At 56.2% G+C, this 18,046-nt stretch overlaps 1 protein-coding gene across 1 annotated transcript; it reads right to left on the reverse strand.

Annotated features, from left to right (window-relative positions):
• Positions 1-3,126: 3,126 nt before the first annotated feature.
• CDX1 (caudal type homeobox 1) lies at positions 3,127-15,772 on the reverse strand. The gene is made up of 3 exons (XM_074156348.1): positions 15,346-15,772; positions 3,552-3,697; positions 3,127-3,333 (listed from the first exon to the last, which is right to left on the reverse strand). The coding sequence occupies exons 1-3, from the start codon at positions 15,770-15,772 to the stop codon at positions 3,127-3,129; spliced, it is 780 nt and encodes a 259-aa protein (XP_074012449.1).
• Between the last annotated feature and the right edge of the window lie 2,274 nt (positions 15,773-18,046).

Below are 18,046 nucleotides of genomic sequence, written 5' to 3' on the forward strand. Positions count from 1 at the left end.
GGAAACACCCTTGTCCCCCCACCCTGCTCAGAGGCTACCCACCCTCATCCAGGTGGCAGCCACCCGGGAAGAGGCGAGAAGGTGGCTGACAGCAAGATGGGACCGTGCCCAGATCCACTCTGCAAGACACGAGGACAGTGACAACAGCAGCGGCGCTCCAGTTAGTCACTGCCAGGAAGCGTGCCATGCCGGAGGCTGCTGGCAGGCCGGCGGCGTTTTCGGCCACCTGGCGTGCGTGGCCTTATTCTGATGACGATTTCAAGATTTCTCCGAGGAGGGGTGCAGCCGGGCAGTGGGAGCCAGTGGGAAGCGCAGAGGAAGGAACAGGAAGAAACTATGAGGGTTTGTTTGGGACAATCCCCAGGGTCCCCTGGCCATGGAGCCAAGCTGTCCCCATAAGGACAAGGCTCCATGTGGGGCTGTGGGACATGGGAGGCAGGTGCTAAAACCGAGTGCCTGTCACCTGCTGGGGGGTGCAACTGGCAAGGTGACACGTGTCCAGGAGGTTAGGACCAAAGGTCCCAAAGCTGGTGGGGACACGGTGTCCACCAGCCCCTTTCCTGGTTCAGGGAAAGGGCTCACCTATCCCTGCCCAAACGACGACTGGAGGGAGGCAGGGGAGGACACGGGAGCAGGGATGCAGCAGATGCATTTCGTCACCCGGCCAAGGGCCGTGTGTGTGTGTTGGGGGAAGGGGTGGCTGGGTGTGTGGGGACATTTATTGCCTCTTCCCGCCAGCGCCAGCTCCCTGTGCACACACGGGCGGCAGGGACCCAAGGGCACAGCCCACGGCTCGCTGGACTTTTACCCTGCTGTGCAAACAGGCAGGCGCCAGATTAGGGTATCAGTTGGAATTTCATCCTGTCAACGGCACCCGCAGCCTCTCCGGCTGGGCGGCAGAGCATCTTCCCTCCAGCCCAGCCCCTTGCCCACCCATGGGCACCCCAATGCAGCGAGTGAATTTGGGAGAGGCAATTTCATCCCTCTTCAGGACTCTGTTCTCCTTCAAGCCTCCCCCTTGAGCAAGACCTTGCAGGCCATGGTGACGCCCGGGGCTGGGCTGTCACCATCCCATCCCCTGCCAGGGCAGGATCCCACAAGCCGGTCCCCATGTGGCAATGACAAAATTAGATGTCAAAGGCAGGCAAAGCACCCAAGGGAAGAGGATGCGTGTGGAAGAACCAGCCCCCACTGTGGGGACTGTACTGGAGCCTCCACACAGAAGTAGACCCCAGTTCCCCCAGTCCAGCCCAGCCCAGTTCTTTGGGTAGGTGGTCCATCCAGTCCCATCCCTTTTCCCATACAGCTCTACCTCCATTTCCCTTGCCTCTCTCATCCCGTTTTAGCTCCTGATGCCCCACATGCCCTTGCAGGGGTACAGGGAGGTGGTGGTCCCATGCCACAGGCAGCCCAGGCACCGTGCTGGTGAGCACAGGGTCACCAGGGTGCAGCAGCAGGTGCAGCCGCTGTTGCAAGGTCAGGAATAAACCCTTTGCTCTGTCAGTCTCTCTGCCAATGTCACCTCATCCTATCCCTGCTCTTTCATCTCCTCCACCCATGAGGACTTTATCCTGCATCAGGTGTCCCTCCACAGCTACCTGCCCTGCCTGGGCACCTTGGCACACATGTTCCCATGCCTTTCCAAGCAATGCTTGGTACATTTTGGGGCTTGAGGAGCTGTTTTGGGCAAGGATTGAAGGGCAGCCCCTTGCTCAGTGCCCTGCAGGACTGGTGGGACGTGGCTGGGATGGAGAGAGGAGAGAGCATCGGGCACCGATGCCAGCTGTCCCAGGCACTATCTCACATCCTCATTCTCTGTTTGCTCTTCTTGGACAAGGAGGATATTCAGCCCGTCAACAGCCATAAAACAAGATTAGAGGCCAGGAGGGGCCAATGGGAGGTGGCCACGTCTGTGGGCAGCTGGCCTTGTTCTTTGGCCTCCACCAGCCCAAGCCCAACCTCACCCTTTTCCCGGCGGCCCCGGGCTGTGAGTTTGTAGCCACTGTGTCGCCCGGCACGGCCAGCCCTCTCCATGGCAAAGGCCATACCACCCCCAGCCATGCCCTTGCAGGATGGGCACAGGGGCAAGGCTGCTGCATCGAGACATCCATCTGCACCATTTTTGGTGGGGCTGGGCAAGACCCCTTACTCCCAACCCCAGCCACGTTCAGGAGCATCATCACCACTGCGACCCCAGAGCCGGCATCCCTCCTCCCCTGCTGCGGAGACAGCAACAAACCCGTGGCCCACGGGATTCCTGCTCGCTTTTATTTTCACCGATGCCTAAAAAATAAAAAGGAAAACCAGTTCTGCCTTATATACACAAAAACTGAGCCAAAGTCCCGAGCCAATGCAAACAGTCGTCTTCACTACCAAGCGCAGCTGGCAGTGGTGACCAAGGAAGGTGCCAGTGGTCCCTGCTGGAGGGAGACCCAAGCCCTGTGAGAGATGGAGTAGGGCGATGGGTGCAGTGGGATGGCAGGAACTTGTAAAAGCCGCATCCCTGGGCACCTTGTTTTCTGGGCCATGAAGGGCTGGGAGCAGTGCAAGGCTGGAGGCAGTCAGGGAGGAATGGTTCTGCGAGGAACGCGATGCATTGCGATGTTGGGTGCAATGTGAGGGCTCAGTTGGGTGCTCTGCAGGCAGGTGGGGTCACGTCTGCTGCTCCACCTTTCTGGAACTCAGAGAAATGGCGCTGGGAAAGGCCATGTGAGCTGCCATGTGGGGCCACAAAAGCACCGGGCAGCTGGAGTACCAGGAGGACTGAAAGAAGCATCCCACCAGCTCCACCTGAAGCAGCATAGGAAAGCCATCCTCCACCACCACCACCTTCCTTTTGCTGACATTAGGACCTTGCTTTGGGTTGCAAACACTGGAGACCAGACTGGTGCATGTTTCCTACAGGAGAGCAATGCTACCTAACCTATGGTTTTTATGTAGGAGAGAGCCCACCAGCCCCTTGGAAAGGTCCCAGCACCACCTTGCCCAGCCTTGCTGGCCACCCCATTGGTTCAGCCAGGGACCATCGTGTCTTTGGGAAGGGGCTGTCGCTCTTCAGAGCACACGGACCGGCTGGGCTCTGCTACATAGTGCTTATCTCTTGGTGTCTATAGCTGGTGAAGGGGGTTAAGGCATGAATTCCTCCTTGATAGTCAACGGAGATGAGGAGACAAGATTCGGGGCGCTGCTGCTGCAGAGGCCTCCAATGGGTCCTGGCGTGCCGACGGCTGGTGGGGTTGGTGTGGTGGTGCTGGTGGGCTGGCTTTGCTGCTGCATCTTCTTTTTGTTCACCTTCCTCTCCTTTGCCCTCCGATTTTGAAACCAGATTTTCACCTGCAGAAAGACAAAGACAGCAATGCAGAGATGGGGACAGATGCAGCCAAAGATGACAACCGTCAAGGGTCCCCCTGGGGCATCATCAAGTTTGGAAGAGAAAGGGGAGATGCAGAGCAAGGTGGGACCGCCACTGCCTGCTTGAGCTGCAGCCCTTCCCCTCCCCAGCCCCATCTCCACCCAGAACGTGGGTTTTCCTGGGAGACTGTGGAACTGACCTGCCGTTCGGTGAGCCCAAGGGCAGCAGCCAGCTCGGCCTTGCGGCGGATGGTGATGTAGCGGCTGTAGTGAAACTCCTTCTCCAGCTCCAGGCGCTGGTGGTCTGTGTACACCACCCGGTACTTGTCTTTCGTCCTGGTCTTGCCTGGAAGAGAGATGAGAGCGGGGGTGAGCCAAGAGGGGACGGAAGAGAGGGGTAGGATCATCACCGAGGACATGGAGGAGCTACACAACCACCCGTGGAGAGCTCAGGAGAAACGTGGCAATGCCCTGGGGACCAGCGGAATAGCAAGTTGTGAGGGTCCTACTGGATTTAACGTCCATCTTGGGTAGCACCAGGGTATTTCTCCATGTTGGAAAGCACCTGGGCATTGGAGAAATTCCTTGGTGGAAAGAGAAGGTGGGATTTAGAGGCATCATGAGAAGATGGATCATAAATCCCACGTTCCATGACACACCATCCCAAGAGGAGCAGAGCTGCAAGCCCTGCGGTGGGCTGAGGACAAACTACGTGCAAAAATATAGCCTGGGAGGGATGGGGGAAGCCCATCTCTTTGCCAGGATGCCCAAACCCAACGTGCCATCACTTGAAGGCACATGGGTCAGAACAGAGGAAAGAGGGAAAACCCAGGAATGACAGCGTTTCTCTGCCACCAAGAGGGTTATTTTCCTCCTCCCGATACTGAGACCAGACGAAGGGCAGCAGCTGATTCGCTTGGTGAGGTCTTTAAAGAGGCACTGAAGAATGCCCACAAGGTGCACAAGCACTCCCAGGGACTGGAGCTGTGGGCCAACTGTGCCAGCCAGCCCAAATCTCGCCGTGGGGCTCCTGAAATACTGACAGAGCTTGGGGCCATCGAGCCCCACATCTCCTCTGCCCACTTGCCGCTTTCTAGCAGAACAATACAGTCAAAACTAACCCAGGTGTCTTCTCCGTTAGCCCCTTGGTTAAATCACGTACATGCAGGGCGAGCTGCAGAGCAAGAGCCACAGCTTGAACTCTGCCTGGGCTGGGGGCTGCAGCGGGTGTGGGTGGCACTTCGAGGAAGGGTGCCCATGACCAGCAGTTTGCTGACAAGTCCCTGGTGCTTTCCTCTGTAGGAGAGCCCACAGGCAGGGTATAAACACAGCTGTGAATATTTGCTTCTCCACCCGAAATAACAAAATGCTGTTTCAGGGCATCGGGAGGGACGGAGACGTGCTTTCAGCTGAGCAACCACTGTCCTTCCGACTGGGAACCTGGCCATTTGTTTGCCTGGCAGACACGTTTGCCCATCTTCTGAATTTCTGCTGTTGAGAGCGATGCTGCCATGGGAATGGCCAGGAGCAAGCCCAAAACAGCTCCATGGATTTCCCTGGGGCTGCCCTGGGTCTACCAGCCTGGACAGGATCCTGGCCATCAGTGCTGCAGATGAGCAGGGAGGGAATTCTAGTGACCCAGAAACTCTACTAACCTGGCTTGTATCCTCCTTCCCCCAGGAAAGGGGATCTTTGTGTGCCTGCCATCCTGCTCATTCGTTTCCCTTGGCATATCTGTTAGTTTAGGCCAAATATGGTCAATATCTAGGCATCTCAGCAATACTATTAAATTCTTACCATCCTAGTGGAAGCAGGAGTTTGGATGACACAAAGCAAATGTGCTTCAAAGACTCCAGAGTGGACTCAACCCTAATCAGACATCAGAGAATCTCCACATAGCAAAGGTCCAAGCCCCAGGCTGCAATCTGTTTCTCAACAAACTCCATTGCAAGGAGATGGGGACTTTCCTAAGCCACCTCTGATACTGAAAGATAAATGTAAAAGAGCATCGGCGGCAGGACAACCCACAGCCACGGCACACTGCGAGTGGGAAAGGGGTTCCCCTGGGTTCATTCCCCTTGCAGCATCCCATGGGGTGCCAAAAGGCAGCTGATTTTTTACTAAATAAGCAAAATCCGGTGAAGGTTTAGCTCCTGCAGTTGGTCACCGACTGAACCACGTGTGGAAGCGTAGGCGTGTGAGTGCACCCCTGGCTGCACGTGGGAGCTGGGGTGGGCATGGGAGGTGTCTCACCCTGCTGGGACTTGACCCCAGCACTCCCAAGAGCAAAAACAGCAGCCCTGCAATTCAAGATAGCACCCAATTTCCATGACTATGTCACTCTTGGTGTCCTCCTGCCATTTCTCCTAGAAATAGGTGCAGCATGGGCTCAGCACAACGTGAGCGGGATGATGCCAGGGGCTGGCCAGGATGGCCGAGGGTCCCAGCGCGGTCCCCAAGCAGTACCAAAGGGAGGAGGGTAGAAACACAGCAATGAGTAGGAACCAAATCTCCCAGCACCAAGGCTGGGCTTTAGCCACTAACTCGTATTTGAGGGATGTGAGAAATTAAGTCACCACTGTAGAGAGCAGGGAGCCCAACTCATCCCGGGGTTGTTTGGAAATGAGCACGTAATCCCCCTTCACCGTCGCCAAGAGCAAACTGCCCCCGGCCACACAAGGTGACTCTGCAGGTAAAAACAGGGTGAAAAAGGTAGTTTGATTGAACAAGATGTGTATGGAGATGTCTGCAGACACGTGGCTGAAGCGCAGAGATTTACTGTGAGAGGGATCTACAGCAGCATTGCTGGGTGTTTGTCTCCTCTTGGGCACATATTGTGGTGGCTTGAAACAAATCCGACCACGGCACAGTGCTGGGCTGGAGAGATGCTGGGGTCACCCGGTCCATGCAGGACCCCACACTGTCCCCTCGTTTCCTCCGCCCTTCCTGTGGGGTTCACTGCCTCCTCTTGCCGCCCCACAGGGGAAGGGTTCATCAGTGTGAGAAGGTCTTCTGCATCCCAGCCCAGGAGGCACCTGTGCTGAACTTGCGGACACAGCAATTCCCGGGAAGTTACAGAATAAACCAGAGGCACCGGCAGAGATTTATGCTGGGTTTAGCAGCTCCGTGAGAAACCAGGATCCCTCTGTCTGCTCTAGGCTCAGGGACTCCTACAAGTTTTTTATTTTCTACTAGAAATTTATCTTTTTTTTTTAGTATTTTTTTTATTTGAAAGGAAAAACCTTTCTGAAGAGATAATGACTTAAAAATTATCTTATTTGTAATACTGCTATTTGAATACCACTGCTTGGAGAAAAAACAGCCAGAAAGCAAAGGAACTGACAGATAAAGTAAAAAAATAAATTAAGAAATAAAGAATTAAGGCGGTTTGTGAATAGCACATATGCCATGAATTTCAGCAGGAATTATTATTTCCTGCTGCGGCTGTAAATAGATCCATCACAGCTTGTTCTTTGTTATTCCCTCTTCACCGTTCATCCTTGATGAAGCCTCTGCTTTGCCTCAGGCCTGGCAGATATCTGGCCAGGCTGGTGAGCCATCGCAGTGTGAGCTGGGCACCAGTCTCTCGCTCCCCAATATCAGGCAGCAAAGACCCAAAGCAGAGGGCTCGCGACTAAGCCAGAGATGGAAAGTTATTCATCTCGACTAATTGCTGTTTTCGGCGACGTCTGCTGAATCCAGGAACGTATTGTGGGTGATTCACAGGGAAAAAAAAAAAGGGGGGGTTGCAAGAAATACTATTGTCAATGAATAATTCAGCTGCCTTGAATATGAATGCTGGGTTACACTTAACTCTCTCCTGGAGACTTTTTATGGCTCTGTGAAAGGAAAGAGGAAATTTGGGACAAACCAGCCCAGCTTCTTACGGGAAGCCCTCGTACCTATGGGGAAACTCAGGCACTGCAGTGGGGAGGGAAGGGCCAAAAAGAGGGATGGAGCTACTCCTGCATTTCCAGTGAAGCCCATCGGAGGTGGATCCAGTTGTCACACAGCCGGGAGGGAGCAGGGATGGGGTGCACAGAGTGCAAAGGAGGTGCTGGTGATGCCTCCTAGGCCCTTCCAGCCCTGCTATGTATTTAAAGTCCCTTCTGCTTGTCCCCAGAAGACCAGGAAAAGAAACTGCTCGGGCAGCCAAATGGAGCCATTCACGGGGCCAGTGGGAATGGTTTTGGCTTTGGGATCAAGGCAGGGCCAATGGCTGTGTGGGGAGAGGATATCGTTACCACTGTTAATGTATAACCCTAATAGCACTCACCTGAGCTGTGATTAGATAAGGGAATAGCTTTAATGTGCTGTGTGAACCCCAAAGGACGCACTCCTGAGTGTACATGCACATGCACTCACACACATGCGGGAGGACGGGGTCCCAACCCCCAGCCTGGATCTGCTCCCCAGGGATGATCTCCCCCAGGGATGGGGATGCTGGAGCTCCTGCCCTGGCCTGGGTCAGGAGCCTGGCAGGGGAAGGGGAAATCAAATCATATCCCTGTGCCCAACATCCCAGGCTCTATATGCTCATGGCCATGGCAGAGGCTGCCAGGGAGGAGGTAATTAAGCCCCTCCAGCCCTGGCCTGCCCAAAGGATGGCTTGCAATAAGAAACTGTGCCCCAAATACCCTAACAGAGAGGTAATATGGGGCATTCGGGGGCTCTTGTTGAGCAGCCCTAAGAACAGCTGGGAAGAGGCTGGTTCAAACCAGGGAGGAGAGAGACTGCAGGGTGGCAGCAGCACCCTGGGAGGAGGCAGAAAGTAGTGAAAGAGCAAGAGCTGGCATGTTTTTTTGGAGCCTGTCTTTTCCCCAACCCTACAGAACAATGTAGCCAGCCCAGTGCGCCCAGCATGGCTAAAAGGGGCTGAGGCCAGCTCCGAACAGAGCATCCTCACCCACGGGACACACAGCCCTCCCACCTGTGGCAGGAGTAGCAGGGCAGTCTGCAGTGAGGACCATAACTTGCACGGTTTCCTAAAGGTCTCTATTTCACAGGTCACAGCAGCTCCAAATTACAGCAGCTGCAAACCCTGGCTCTGTGGGAAGCAGCCACGCAGCCATCAGGGCTCCGATCAGGGCAGCTCCAAGCCACCGAGATGAGAGCCACCTCAGGGGTCCCTGGGGACATGGGTGCCTTGCACTTTGCTGTGCCCAGGAGGTGCTGGCGTGGGGACGGTGGCGTTGCTGCCAGGCTGGCCAGCCCCACGTTTGCTCGGCGGCTCCGCACGCCCCACTGCACGGCGGCTCCTCGAATGACAGGCACGGAAAACCTGGGCAACGTGCTCCTGGAGCAGCCCTGTGGGGTGTCACCTTCCTGGCGATGCTCTGGCCATGCCCTGGCTCCATCTGTACAGTCATCATCTGCCCGTCTGCCTGTCTGTACTGGGTGCGTTTCCACACCATCTGATAGCACTACAATATTTTAGTGCTGGAACACATCAGGTGGGAAAGTCCCAACACCAGTGAGCGCCAGGGAAAGGACTTGTCCACACTGGAGTCAAGGTGTAGCAAGATGAGGTGCAAGGCTGTTCCCTCCCCGGGTGGGTGCTTTCTCTCCATGATAAAGCTACTTTATTCTGAATGAGCAGCATCTACTTGCACAGGAGATAAAATCCTCTCGTTCCAGGAGAATCAGTGCTCCATCAGGATTTGCCATTCCTCCTCAGGGAAAGCATCAAGGAAAACCTCTCCCCACCCCCGGCATAGCTTAAGCTATAGATGGAGAAACTGAGGCACAGAAGCACTTTCAAACAAGAGCAGAATCCCAGGGTCAGTGCTGTGGGCTCTGATTGCTGAAGGGACTCCCTGGGCATTCCCCAGGTTCTTCTGCAGCTCCATGGGGGTAGATCCTCCTCCCACTGAAAAGAGGGGGCAGCCAGCAGAGCGATGCCCTGTGACAGAGACCCCAGGCCTGGGAAAGGATTGGGCTCAGCTTCTAGCGCTCAGGAGCCTCCAGGCTGGCTGGAGTCACCCCCATCTGGCAGCCAGATGTGCTCCAGCTGCTGCTGTGCAGAGGGGTCCATGCTCCCTCTGCCGAGCAGAGGCGATGGCAGCCACGCTGCGCAGCGGTGATGCTGGCACTGGGGAAAGGCAGCCCAGCTCATTCCACTGGCCCTAAACCTACTGGAAATGGGACCCCCAAAGTCTGCACCGACAGCGGCAGGGGCTGAGCCCCCGGTGCCCTCCCTCTGCCTGCCCCCCCGCCCCCCAACCCACACTTGCTTGCTCCCCGCCTTTCTCCTCCAGCTCCATCAGCCACCCCAAAGCACACAAGTTCCTCTGTGTCCAGGGAGGGGGGGGTAAACCCGAACCCCCCACCCTCCTCGAGTGCTGAGAACCAGCAGGTCAGGGTTTTCACAAGCCTTCCCCTTCCCGTGCATGCTTCAATATTGTCAGCTATTTTTCCTCTGCCGCAGGAAGCAGAGGAGTGATGGATGGGATGACCGATGTGGGGCAAAGGACCGGAGCCATGGGGCTTGCTTCATCACCGCCAGTGAGAAACAAACCCCTCCAGAGGGCAATCCTTCTCAAGATCCCTGCCTGAGATCATTCCTCTGCCAAAGGGTGTTGGATTTAGACAAATGCCAGGTGTAAAAACTGTGTGAGAGGAACCAACCCTGCAGATACATATTTAATGTCTCTGTGCTGAGGAAGGAGGGGATGCTGGATGAATCCTCACCTGAGGGACCCTGCCAAGGCTCCCCCAGCTCTGCTCCAGGTCATAAAAATGGGCATTTCAGAGCTGCTGGGGTGAAGGAAGGACTCTGAAGGACTCCTGCCCCCAGGGAAGCTCCTTGGATGGCTGTTCACCTGACCTGACGCAACCTGGGGATTTCTTCCCGGTGCCAAAGACTTCAGAGCAAACAGCAATGCTCCCATGGTCACCCCACTAGCAATAAAACCCAATTTGGCTTGATACATTGTGCACTGGAAACGTTTCACTTAAAAAACCACACCACTTGCCCTTGATAGCTTTTCTAGTCTCCTGCACACAGAGGATCCAGCTCTGTGTTTCCAAAAAAATCTTTGCTATAAGTAAATGTGTGGCTGGGGGTTACTTGCCTGGGGGTTACGGGATTGGCAGAGCCGGGAGGCAGAGACCGGGGCTCAGCACATGGCATGGCCACACAGGGCAGCCCAGCTGCCGGGAAGGGGCAGGAACACCCTGGGAAGAGCTGGATCCGGAGAGCGCAGACCGGTGCACAGGAGCACAGGCTGGCCCTGGCTGGGCTCCACGCTGCCAGCACAGCAGGACAGGGACAGGTCTGCACCCACACCCACACACAGGGTGACGGCACCCCTCCTGCAAGCCTCATCTTCCTCCCAGAAGGTGCAAACGCCGAGGGGATGAGGAGCAGGTCGCTGGTGGCTGCAGCGAGGTGGTGGTTCCCCATCACAACCCCATGTTCTCGGACACGGAGCAAAACGACAGGAGATGCTTCAATCCTGGGGGCAGCAGCCTGAGGCTGGGCGTTGGGGCAATAATTTCCCAGCCCTGCAATGATCCAGCCCTTTATTTTGGCAACTGGCAGATTCCTTCAGTTGCTCCTGAGCGGAGCACCACCAGCTGGGCTCCCATGCTGGGTCAAGGACCTCACCAGTGCAGGAGGGTGAGGAGTGCTGGGCCAGCACGTGGGCTGGCCAGTGCATACGGGCTGGAAACAACCCATTTCAGAGCATCGCCTTCATGCCAGCCCCATGGCACTGAGCTCATCTGGATCATCTTCTGGCTGGATTTGGCCCGGCTGCGGCAGGAGGAGGAGGACAGCGCGGTGGTGGTGGCCCCAGCTGGGCACTGGGACTCCTCTCCCCCTTCACAGCCCCAGAGGACTCAGCCCATCCTTACCATGGCGCAGAACAGGGGAAGGATGCAGCCCCTTATCCAGGCGATCTCAAAGCTAACAACGCTGGAGTGGGTGTCCTTGAAGGGTCCCCCCTAGGAAACATCTTCCATTGGCCAGAGGTTTAAAGTGTCCCTCTGCTAATCCCGGGGTATTAGCCAGCCAAGCCCATCACGTAGGTACCGCCAGTGCTCCAGGGAAGCTCTTTTTGTTCAAGGAAAGTCAATTCTAGGAAAGTTTGGAAGGCCTGTACCTTGGCCAGCAGGCTAAGCGGTCAACAAATCCCAGCTGGGGCCAGGAGCAGGTTGTGGGTTAATAATTCAAGGGGAGAAGACCGATGGGACCCGATGCACGCACACACTGAGGGACCTGGGGAACCAAAGGGTTTCACGGGGAGCGACCATCTCCTGTAGAGGGGACTGACTAGGAAACACACCATCCTCCAGCCACCACCATCACCCCAAAATGTTCCGTGCACAGCATGAACCCCACCTGTCCGTAGAAAACATATCTCTGTCTCATTAATGGGGTTTTTACTCCTTCCTCCAGCTTTTATGCACCTCACTAGGGCTGAGCATAATAGAACTGGAAAACTGAGCTGGAAATAGTGAAAGCTGAGACGGAAAACTGCAGACCCAGCAAACCACTGCTCCCCCATGCTTGGAGCATCACTGTTTCCTCTCCATCACCCCAAAACCTACCTGGGCACCATGGGCGCTGATACCATGTGAAGTCCCGAGCCCGTTCCCCTCCCCAAGTGATGCCCCAATTGCACTTTCACTTGCAATATTTAGGGCTCGGCCCCGGCTCGATTAGTGACCTAAAAGCCAGACCTGAGGCAGTATCTGAGGATTTGCATAGCTAACGAGCAGAGGGTGAATTTCAAAGTTCAGCCAGCCACGGTTTCCAGCCGCCTTCCTGGGCTTTTTATAGAGCCGGGGTGCAATTCACAGGGAAGTTTGCAAATAATTGTGAAAAAGGAGGAAGCATGAGGCTCTGACACGCTGCTCGTGAAGATTTTATGAGCAGAAAAAGAGGTGACATCGGAGAGAGAAATGAGGCCTGGGGACATCTTCCAGCTTGGTTCCCTTTAACTCCTGATTTCCAGTGCCCAGCCCTCTGGCGATGCAATCCCTTCTGCTGCCGGGTTATCTTGGCTCAGCCGGGTGAAGCACGCTCATATTTAGAAACAGGTATATAAAATCATCCCTGTGTACATCCTGTCTCTGCAGTGGGCCACTGGGAGATTTCTCATTGATTTTTCTCAGGTTCTGGATCGCATTTGCGGAAGCCCCCAACACACTCATATTCCCCACGTAACATTTTCTCTTACCACCGCACGGCTCTTTCCCCAAAGCTTTCAAACTGTGGTCAAGAGCTGTTTATACAAGGCAAGACAGAGAGGGAACCTTAATTTACAACCCTCTGAAGCATTATGATTTATAGCGCTCGCAATGAAACTGTTTATATTTATAGCAAAAAAGTCCACGCATTCATTTCCCATTCCCACTGCGGTGAGATGGGTAGTTAATCAATCCAGACTGATTAAAGTCCAGTTTATTGATTTCAATAAAACGATTCATCTAAGAATTTCATCCTTATCTATGTTAAACCCATCTTTGCTCTGCTGTCTTTCAAACTTAATGGAGAAAGGCTCTTTTTTTTCAATTTATTTAAAGGGTAGCCCTGGAAAACACGACTTGCATCCCACCATCTCGCAGCACATGGTCCCACCGCGGCTGAATCCTGCAGCTGCTTGGCACCAGCAGCCCTGGGCTCAGACCCGGCAGAGACACAAGGACAGGTCCTTCATCTGCAAATGCCTTAAAAAGGGACCTCGCTGGTCATCCATCCTGGGAAACCACCACAAAAAAGGACGGCTTTCACCCCAGCACCCATCCCCGCTTTGCTGGGGCTGGGCTGGGGCAGCTCCTCCTCTGCGTGCGAGGGGAACAAGGCTGACTTATTTCTCCCTTTGTATGTATTTAATCTAAGAGATACAAACTAAGCAACTAATGATATTTTTCCAGAATTCAATCAACTCAATTGTCGTCTAACTCAATCAGAGGCACTTTCAAGCCCCTGTTTTATCTCGGCCCCACTGCTGGGTGTAAAACCATTTTGATCCAGAGGAGAGCTGTGCTGATGTCTTTCTCCCCTCATTAATTTTCCCTCCCACCTCTCTCCTCAGAAGAAACCGAGACCTATGAAACTTGCAGAAGTGGCGGGGTCCCAGCTGCATGGGGGGGGGAGGGGGGGGGCTGCAGGATCACAGCCCCCCCTTCCTCCCGGGGGCAGAGGGAAGCCCTTAGCCCTAGCACGCCTGTGGGTCTCCATCACTGGGTATAGGGGGAGGCATTTTTCCTAAATAGGTATATTCAGTGCTTAAAATGGGCCAGGAAATACCAGCCTGCCTCTCCCCTCTGCTCTCCAGACCGGGGCTGGTTTTTTCCATTTATCGGGATGTTCTGCCTGCTCCACTGCAGCCACTGGTCCTGCTGGGACAGCCCTATCCCCATCCCCATCCCCACCATGTGGACCCAGCAAACATGAGAAGCTATTTTCCATGCTGGAAGACCCCAGCACCTCAGCACAAGCCCCTTGCACAAGGGTCTTGGCCAGCCCCACGAGGAGACAGCGGGGTGCCAGAAACAAGCCTAAAACTGGAGACGCTTTACAAAGAGTGAGCCCTGGCCCTGATGCTGGGGATATGGAGCCACTGAAAGCAAACTCACCCCCAGGAGATGCACAGACCACTCCTGTAGTGAGTTGGGCCCCGGCAGTGCTCTGCAGAGCTCACAGCTAGCCCGGGAGAGGGAGAGGGGTGATGGGTCTGGGCAAGCCCGGTGGGCAGAGGGTCCCCCTGTGGGCAGGACGGGTCCAGGCTGGACTGGCAGCGATCGCAGCCTGGAGGGGAAGATGAAAGGGACGGGGCAGGACAGGACAAAGGGCCCCGCACCTCACCTCACTGCCAAAGGAGCCGGCCACCATCTCCATGACAAAGCCAAGCCCTTGTCAATTTGGGCTGGCCCCAAGGGGGGATCTGCCCACCGCCTTTGAAGTGGGCAGCAGGACCCCCCCCACCCACCCAGCGCGGGCAGGGGGCTGGGGTCACCCAGACACTTCCCCACCACCACCATCTTCAGGTCAGGAGTTCAGCGGGGACAGAACCCCAGAGACAGGGGAACAGGACCTTGGGGACATGGCGACAGGACCCTGGGGACAGCGCAGGCCAGGGAGAGGCACAGGAGCGGGGGCACATGTCTGTGCACATGCACACGCAGCATGTCACATCAGGAGCAACCCTGTGCACCCTCCACGTGGCACCGTCCCCAGTGCACCGCGCTTTGCACACACACCATGTGTGCACACACACTGCACCTTGCACACGCATCACACATGGCACTGTCCTCACCACACAGCTCCTTGCACGCACACGCTGAGCGTGTAGCATCCCCCGTACACGCTCACTAGCACCCTCCATACGACAAGCCCCATACGCACGTACTGCTTATGGCACCACCTTGCACATGCACACAGAGCCTATAGCTCCTCGCACACACTGATTACACCTTACATACAGCACATGCAGCACCTTCCCTCCACAGGTATACATACAGTACCTTCCCTGCACATGTACACACACCCTACGCGTGCATGCAGCACACATATATGCACATCCCCATACACAGGCTCTCACACACCACTGCACACCGGCTCACAGCTGCAGCCCTGCACGCTCCCCCGTATACGCACGAGACAACCCAAACAACACCCCCTCAGGGCTGGCAGGGCCCTGGTATCGCGGGGGGGCTATGGCTTTGCCCATCCTGCCCCATGGCAGCAGGCGAGGGCAGGGGTGCAGGGGCAGAGACCAGCTGGGAAAAAGGACTTTCCAACCATATAACCCCCGCTGCCAGCAACGCGGAAGGACGGCATCCTCCCTGCCCGTCCTCAGCCCCCAACACCTCGGCAATGGGGTCCCCCAGATCTTTGGGGACCAGGCCAAACATGCTGTCCCTCCCGGCAGTCCCCATGCAGGGAGAGTCGTGGAGCAGGATCCGGACCCACAGGACTTCAAGCCCAGGGATCCTCTGCACCAAGGAAGGTGCAGGAGGTGCAGGGCTGGGGATTTTCCTTACCGCTGTTGCTGGTGCTGGGAATGCTGCGCCTCATCCATTCGTACGGGGTGCGTCTCTGGGCGTTAGGGGAGAGCTGGGGGACCGAGCTGCTGATGGGTGGAGGCAGGAGTCCAGAGCTCGGGGGCTGGATGGGGTTAAAATCTGGGGGGCTGAATCCAAACTGCCCCGGGCTGGCGGTGGAAGGCGTAGCAGCGGTCCCATAGGCATGCCAGTCCTCCTTGGCAGGGGTGTAGGGCGAGCCCCAGGCGGCCGCCGGTTGCCCGTGGTGCGGGTCGTTGTTGATCCCCGGCACATGATGGTAGCTGGCAAAGTCCGAGTACTGGGGGGGCGCCGGCACATAATTCTGGGGATTGAGGTTGAGGCTGGGATGCCGGACGGGGCTGGGATACATGTTGGTGTCCTTATCCAAAAGATAACCTACATACATCTTCCCCGGCCGGCCCCGCGCACATGCTGTGCCGCCGTGCCGCCGGCTGCGGGCCGGGTCGGGTTTGGCGGGGAAGCGGCCGCCCCTCCTTCGCCGCCACTCACCTGGGCGCCTTGGGGAGCTGTGTCCCGGGGCCAGGCACCTCCCTGCCCACGGGCTTTTATTGGGCCCAACCTCTCTCGCAGCATTTGCATTGAAAGGCAGGTTTGCATTTCAAAGTGCAGGAACCCCAGCGGGTGAGGGGGGCGAATTCAAACCTCCCACCCCGGCTGCAAGGGGAGCGAGGCGGTGGGTGACCCCGAGGAGCATCAAGGACCCCCTGTCCTCGCTGTTGTCATCACCCCACAGCTGTCCCCATGCCACCAGCCATGGTCCCTTTGTAGCAGCCAGCTTTGGGGACGCTAGGGCATCGTGGGTGTCACCCACAAGGATGCCCCAAGGAAGCCCACCCAGTCCCTGCAGCCATCCGTACCCCAGGAGCAGGGTGCCTTGAGCTGAGCCCTTGTATTAAAACCTGTCTGTGGGTAGGGTACAAGCCGGGCTGTGCCTGCCATCAGCCCTGTCCCCATGTTGGGGGACACTGAACCCTTCCATTGGGGTGACGCTTTCCAGTGCTCAGCGGCAGCATCCGCCTGATTCGGAAAAGGAGAGCTGGTGGGAAGGGAGGGCTCTGGGTCCCCCTGCGTTTACTGCATCCGGAGGAAAACCCACCCCTCCAACCCTGAGAGCAAACCTCAGCCTGGCCCCAGAGAGCAGGACAGACAGAGAGACAGACAGAGCCAGCGGTGTGTAGGGGGAATGCCCCTACCACGGACACAGTGATGAGTCCCTGGGCTCCAACATGTCTCTGAGAGGCTCGCGACCCTATGGCAAGAGGAGTTTCTCATCTGTTTTGTCTCGTAAATAAGCAAAAACATCCCCATATGTTCTCTGATAGGGAAAACCAAGCAGAAATAGGCCCCTTGTGAAGCTGTGTCTGCCTGCAAGGCAGGAGACAGGAGATCACCTACTTGTCACCCATCACGCTGGACACACTTCCACTCCAGAGGGAGACAAGGGACCAAGGACCAGCTCTGTGCCATCCAGGCCAGAAACCCCCATCATCTGCAGCCATGAGCCTCCTTCCTGCCAATGTCCCCCTCCCCAACAGTGTCACACTCCAGCTGCGTTGGCCACCACCGCATAGTCATAGTCATCATTTGTAGGCTGGCTTTTTCTCCTCAAACTGAAGCACAGACCAGCAGAGGCTCCAGGAGAATGTTTTGTCACCTCCCAAAGGCCACCTCTGACCTTTTCTGTGCACCAACCCCTTCCCCTTCTGGAAACATGAGCAGGGCAAGGACTGGTCAGCCCTCATCTTCCTGGGACAGAAACAGCCTGGAATTCGACAATAAAAAGAGAAAAAAAAACAGGGGGAAAACCATTTAGGATGAAATCGAGAAGAGGGGGTAAAACAAGAGACTTTCAGAATTTTTTCAGATCGCAGACATGAAGCTGGAAGTGTTTCCAATGTGGGATTGCCTCCCAGATTTGTGAGGTTAAAAGGAAAATGGTAACAAAGCCTCTGACTTGAGGAGCTCAGTGCATTTGATGCACGGCCATTTCTTGCTTTCTCCCCCTGGAGCCAGTGGCAGATGTCCTCAATGTTGACCAGTGGGTTGGGGACAGCACCGAGCTGCTGGTGCTCCCTGGGGCCCCGCTCACTCCCACGCCAACCCTTCATCCCCATGGCATCCTGAGCTCTCCGGTGCTTGTAGAGGGATCGGCGCGTCCCCGAGCCCCCGCAGCACTGCTGTCATCTGTTTGCTCAAGGTGGACTTTGCCAGAGCTTGCCGTCCCCCCCCCTCGCAGCCCTCCCAGCCGCAGCCGGGCCAGGCTGCTGCCCTTCCCACCCTGCAATCAAACATGCCATGGTGGAACCATAACGGGCCAGCACCCCCAAACCCAGAGCTGCTGTCGCACAGCAGCTCTGCATGAGCTCTGGGTGCCTTGTCCCATTGCTCCAGCCCTGATTCTGGCTGAAACTGGTTGAAAAATGTTATACTGGATGTCCCCGTGCCACATCTACTCCCTGCAAGGAGGCGGGAGCTAGGATGAGATCAAAGGGGGATGGTAAGAGGCAGGGGATCTGGTTTGCAGGAAGGGAACAGAGTAAAATCCCAACAATGGGAAATCACCCCCGGAGCTGACGTTGTCCAGGCTCTGGGCACAGCCAGAGGTACCAGGAGAGGTGAGTGATTTGCAGCATCCTCCACTCCCCTCCCTGTACTCCCC

Source organism: Numenius arquata, chromosome 11 (assembly GCF_964106895.1).
Source record: "Numenius arquata chromosome 11, bNumArq3.hap1.1, whole genome shotgun sequence".
In the NCBI taxonomy this organism is placed as follows: Eukaryota; Metazoa; Chordata; class Aves; order Charadriiformes; family Scolopacidae; genus Numenius; species Numenius arquata.

What these genes read in the sequence shown, in the direction of transcription:
- CDX1 (XM_074156348.1), bottom strand. Translation starts at nt 15,772, where the DNA reads ATGTATGTAGGTTATCTTTTGGATAAGGACACCAACATGTATCCCAGC. An exon ending in TCCCAGCACCAGCAACAGCG is followed by an intron (nt 3,698 to 15,345) that starts GTAAGGAAAATC and finishes TCTCTCTTCCAG; the next exon opens with GCAAGACCAGGACGAAAGAC. An exon ending in TTGGGCTCACCGAACGGCAG is followed by an intron (nt 3,334 to 3,551) that starts GTCAGTTCCACA and finishes GTCTTTCTGCAG; the next exon opens with GTGAAAATCTGGTTTCAAAA.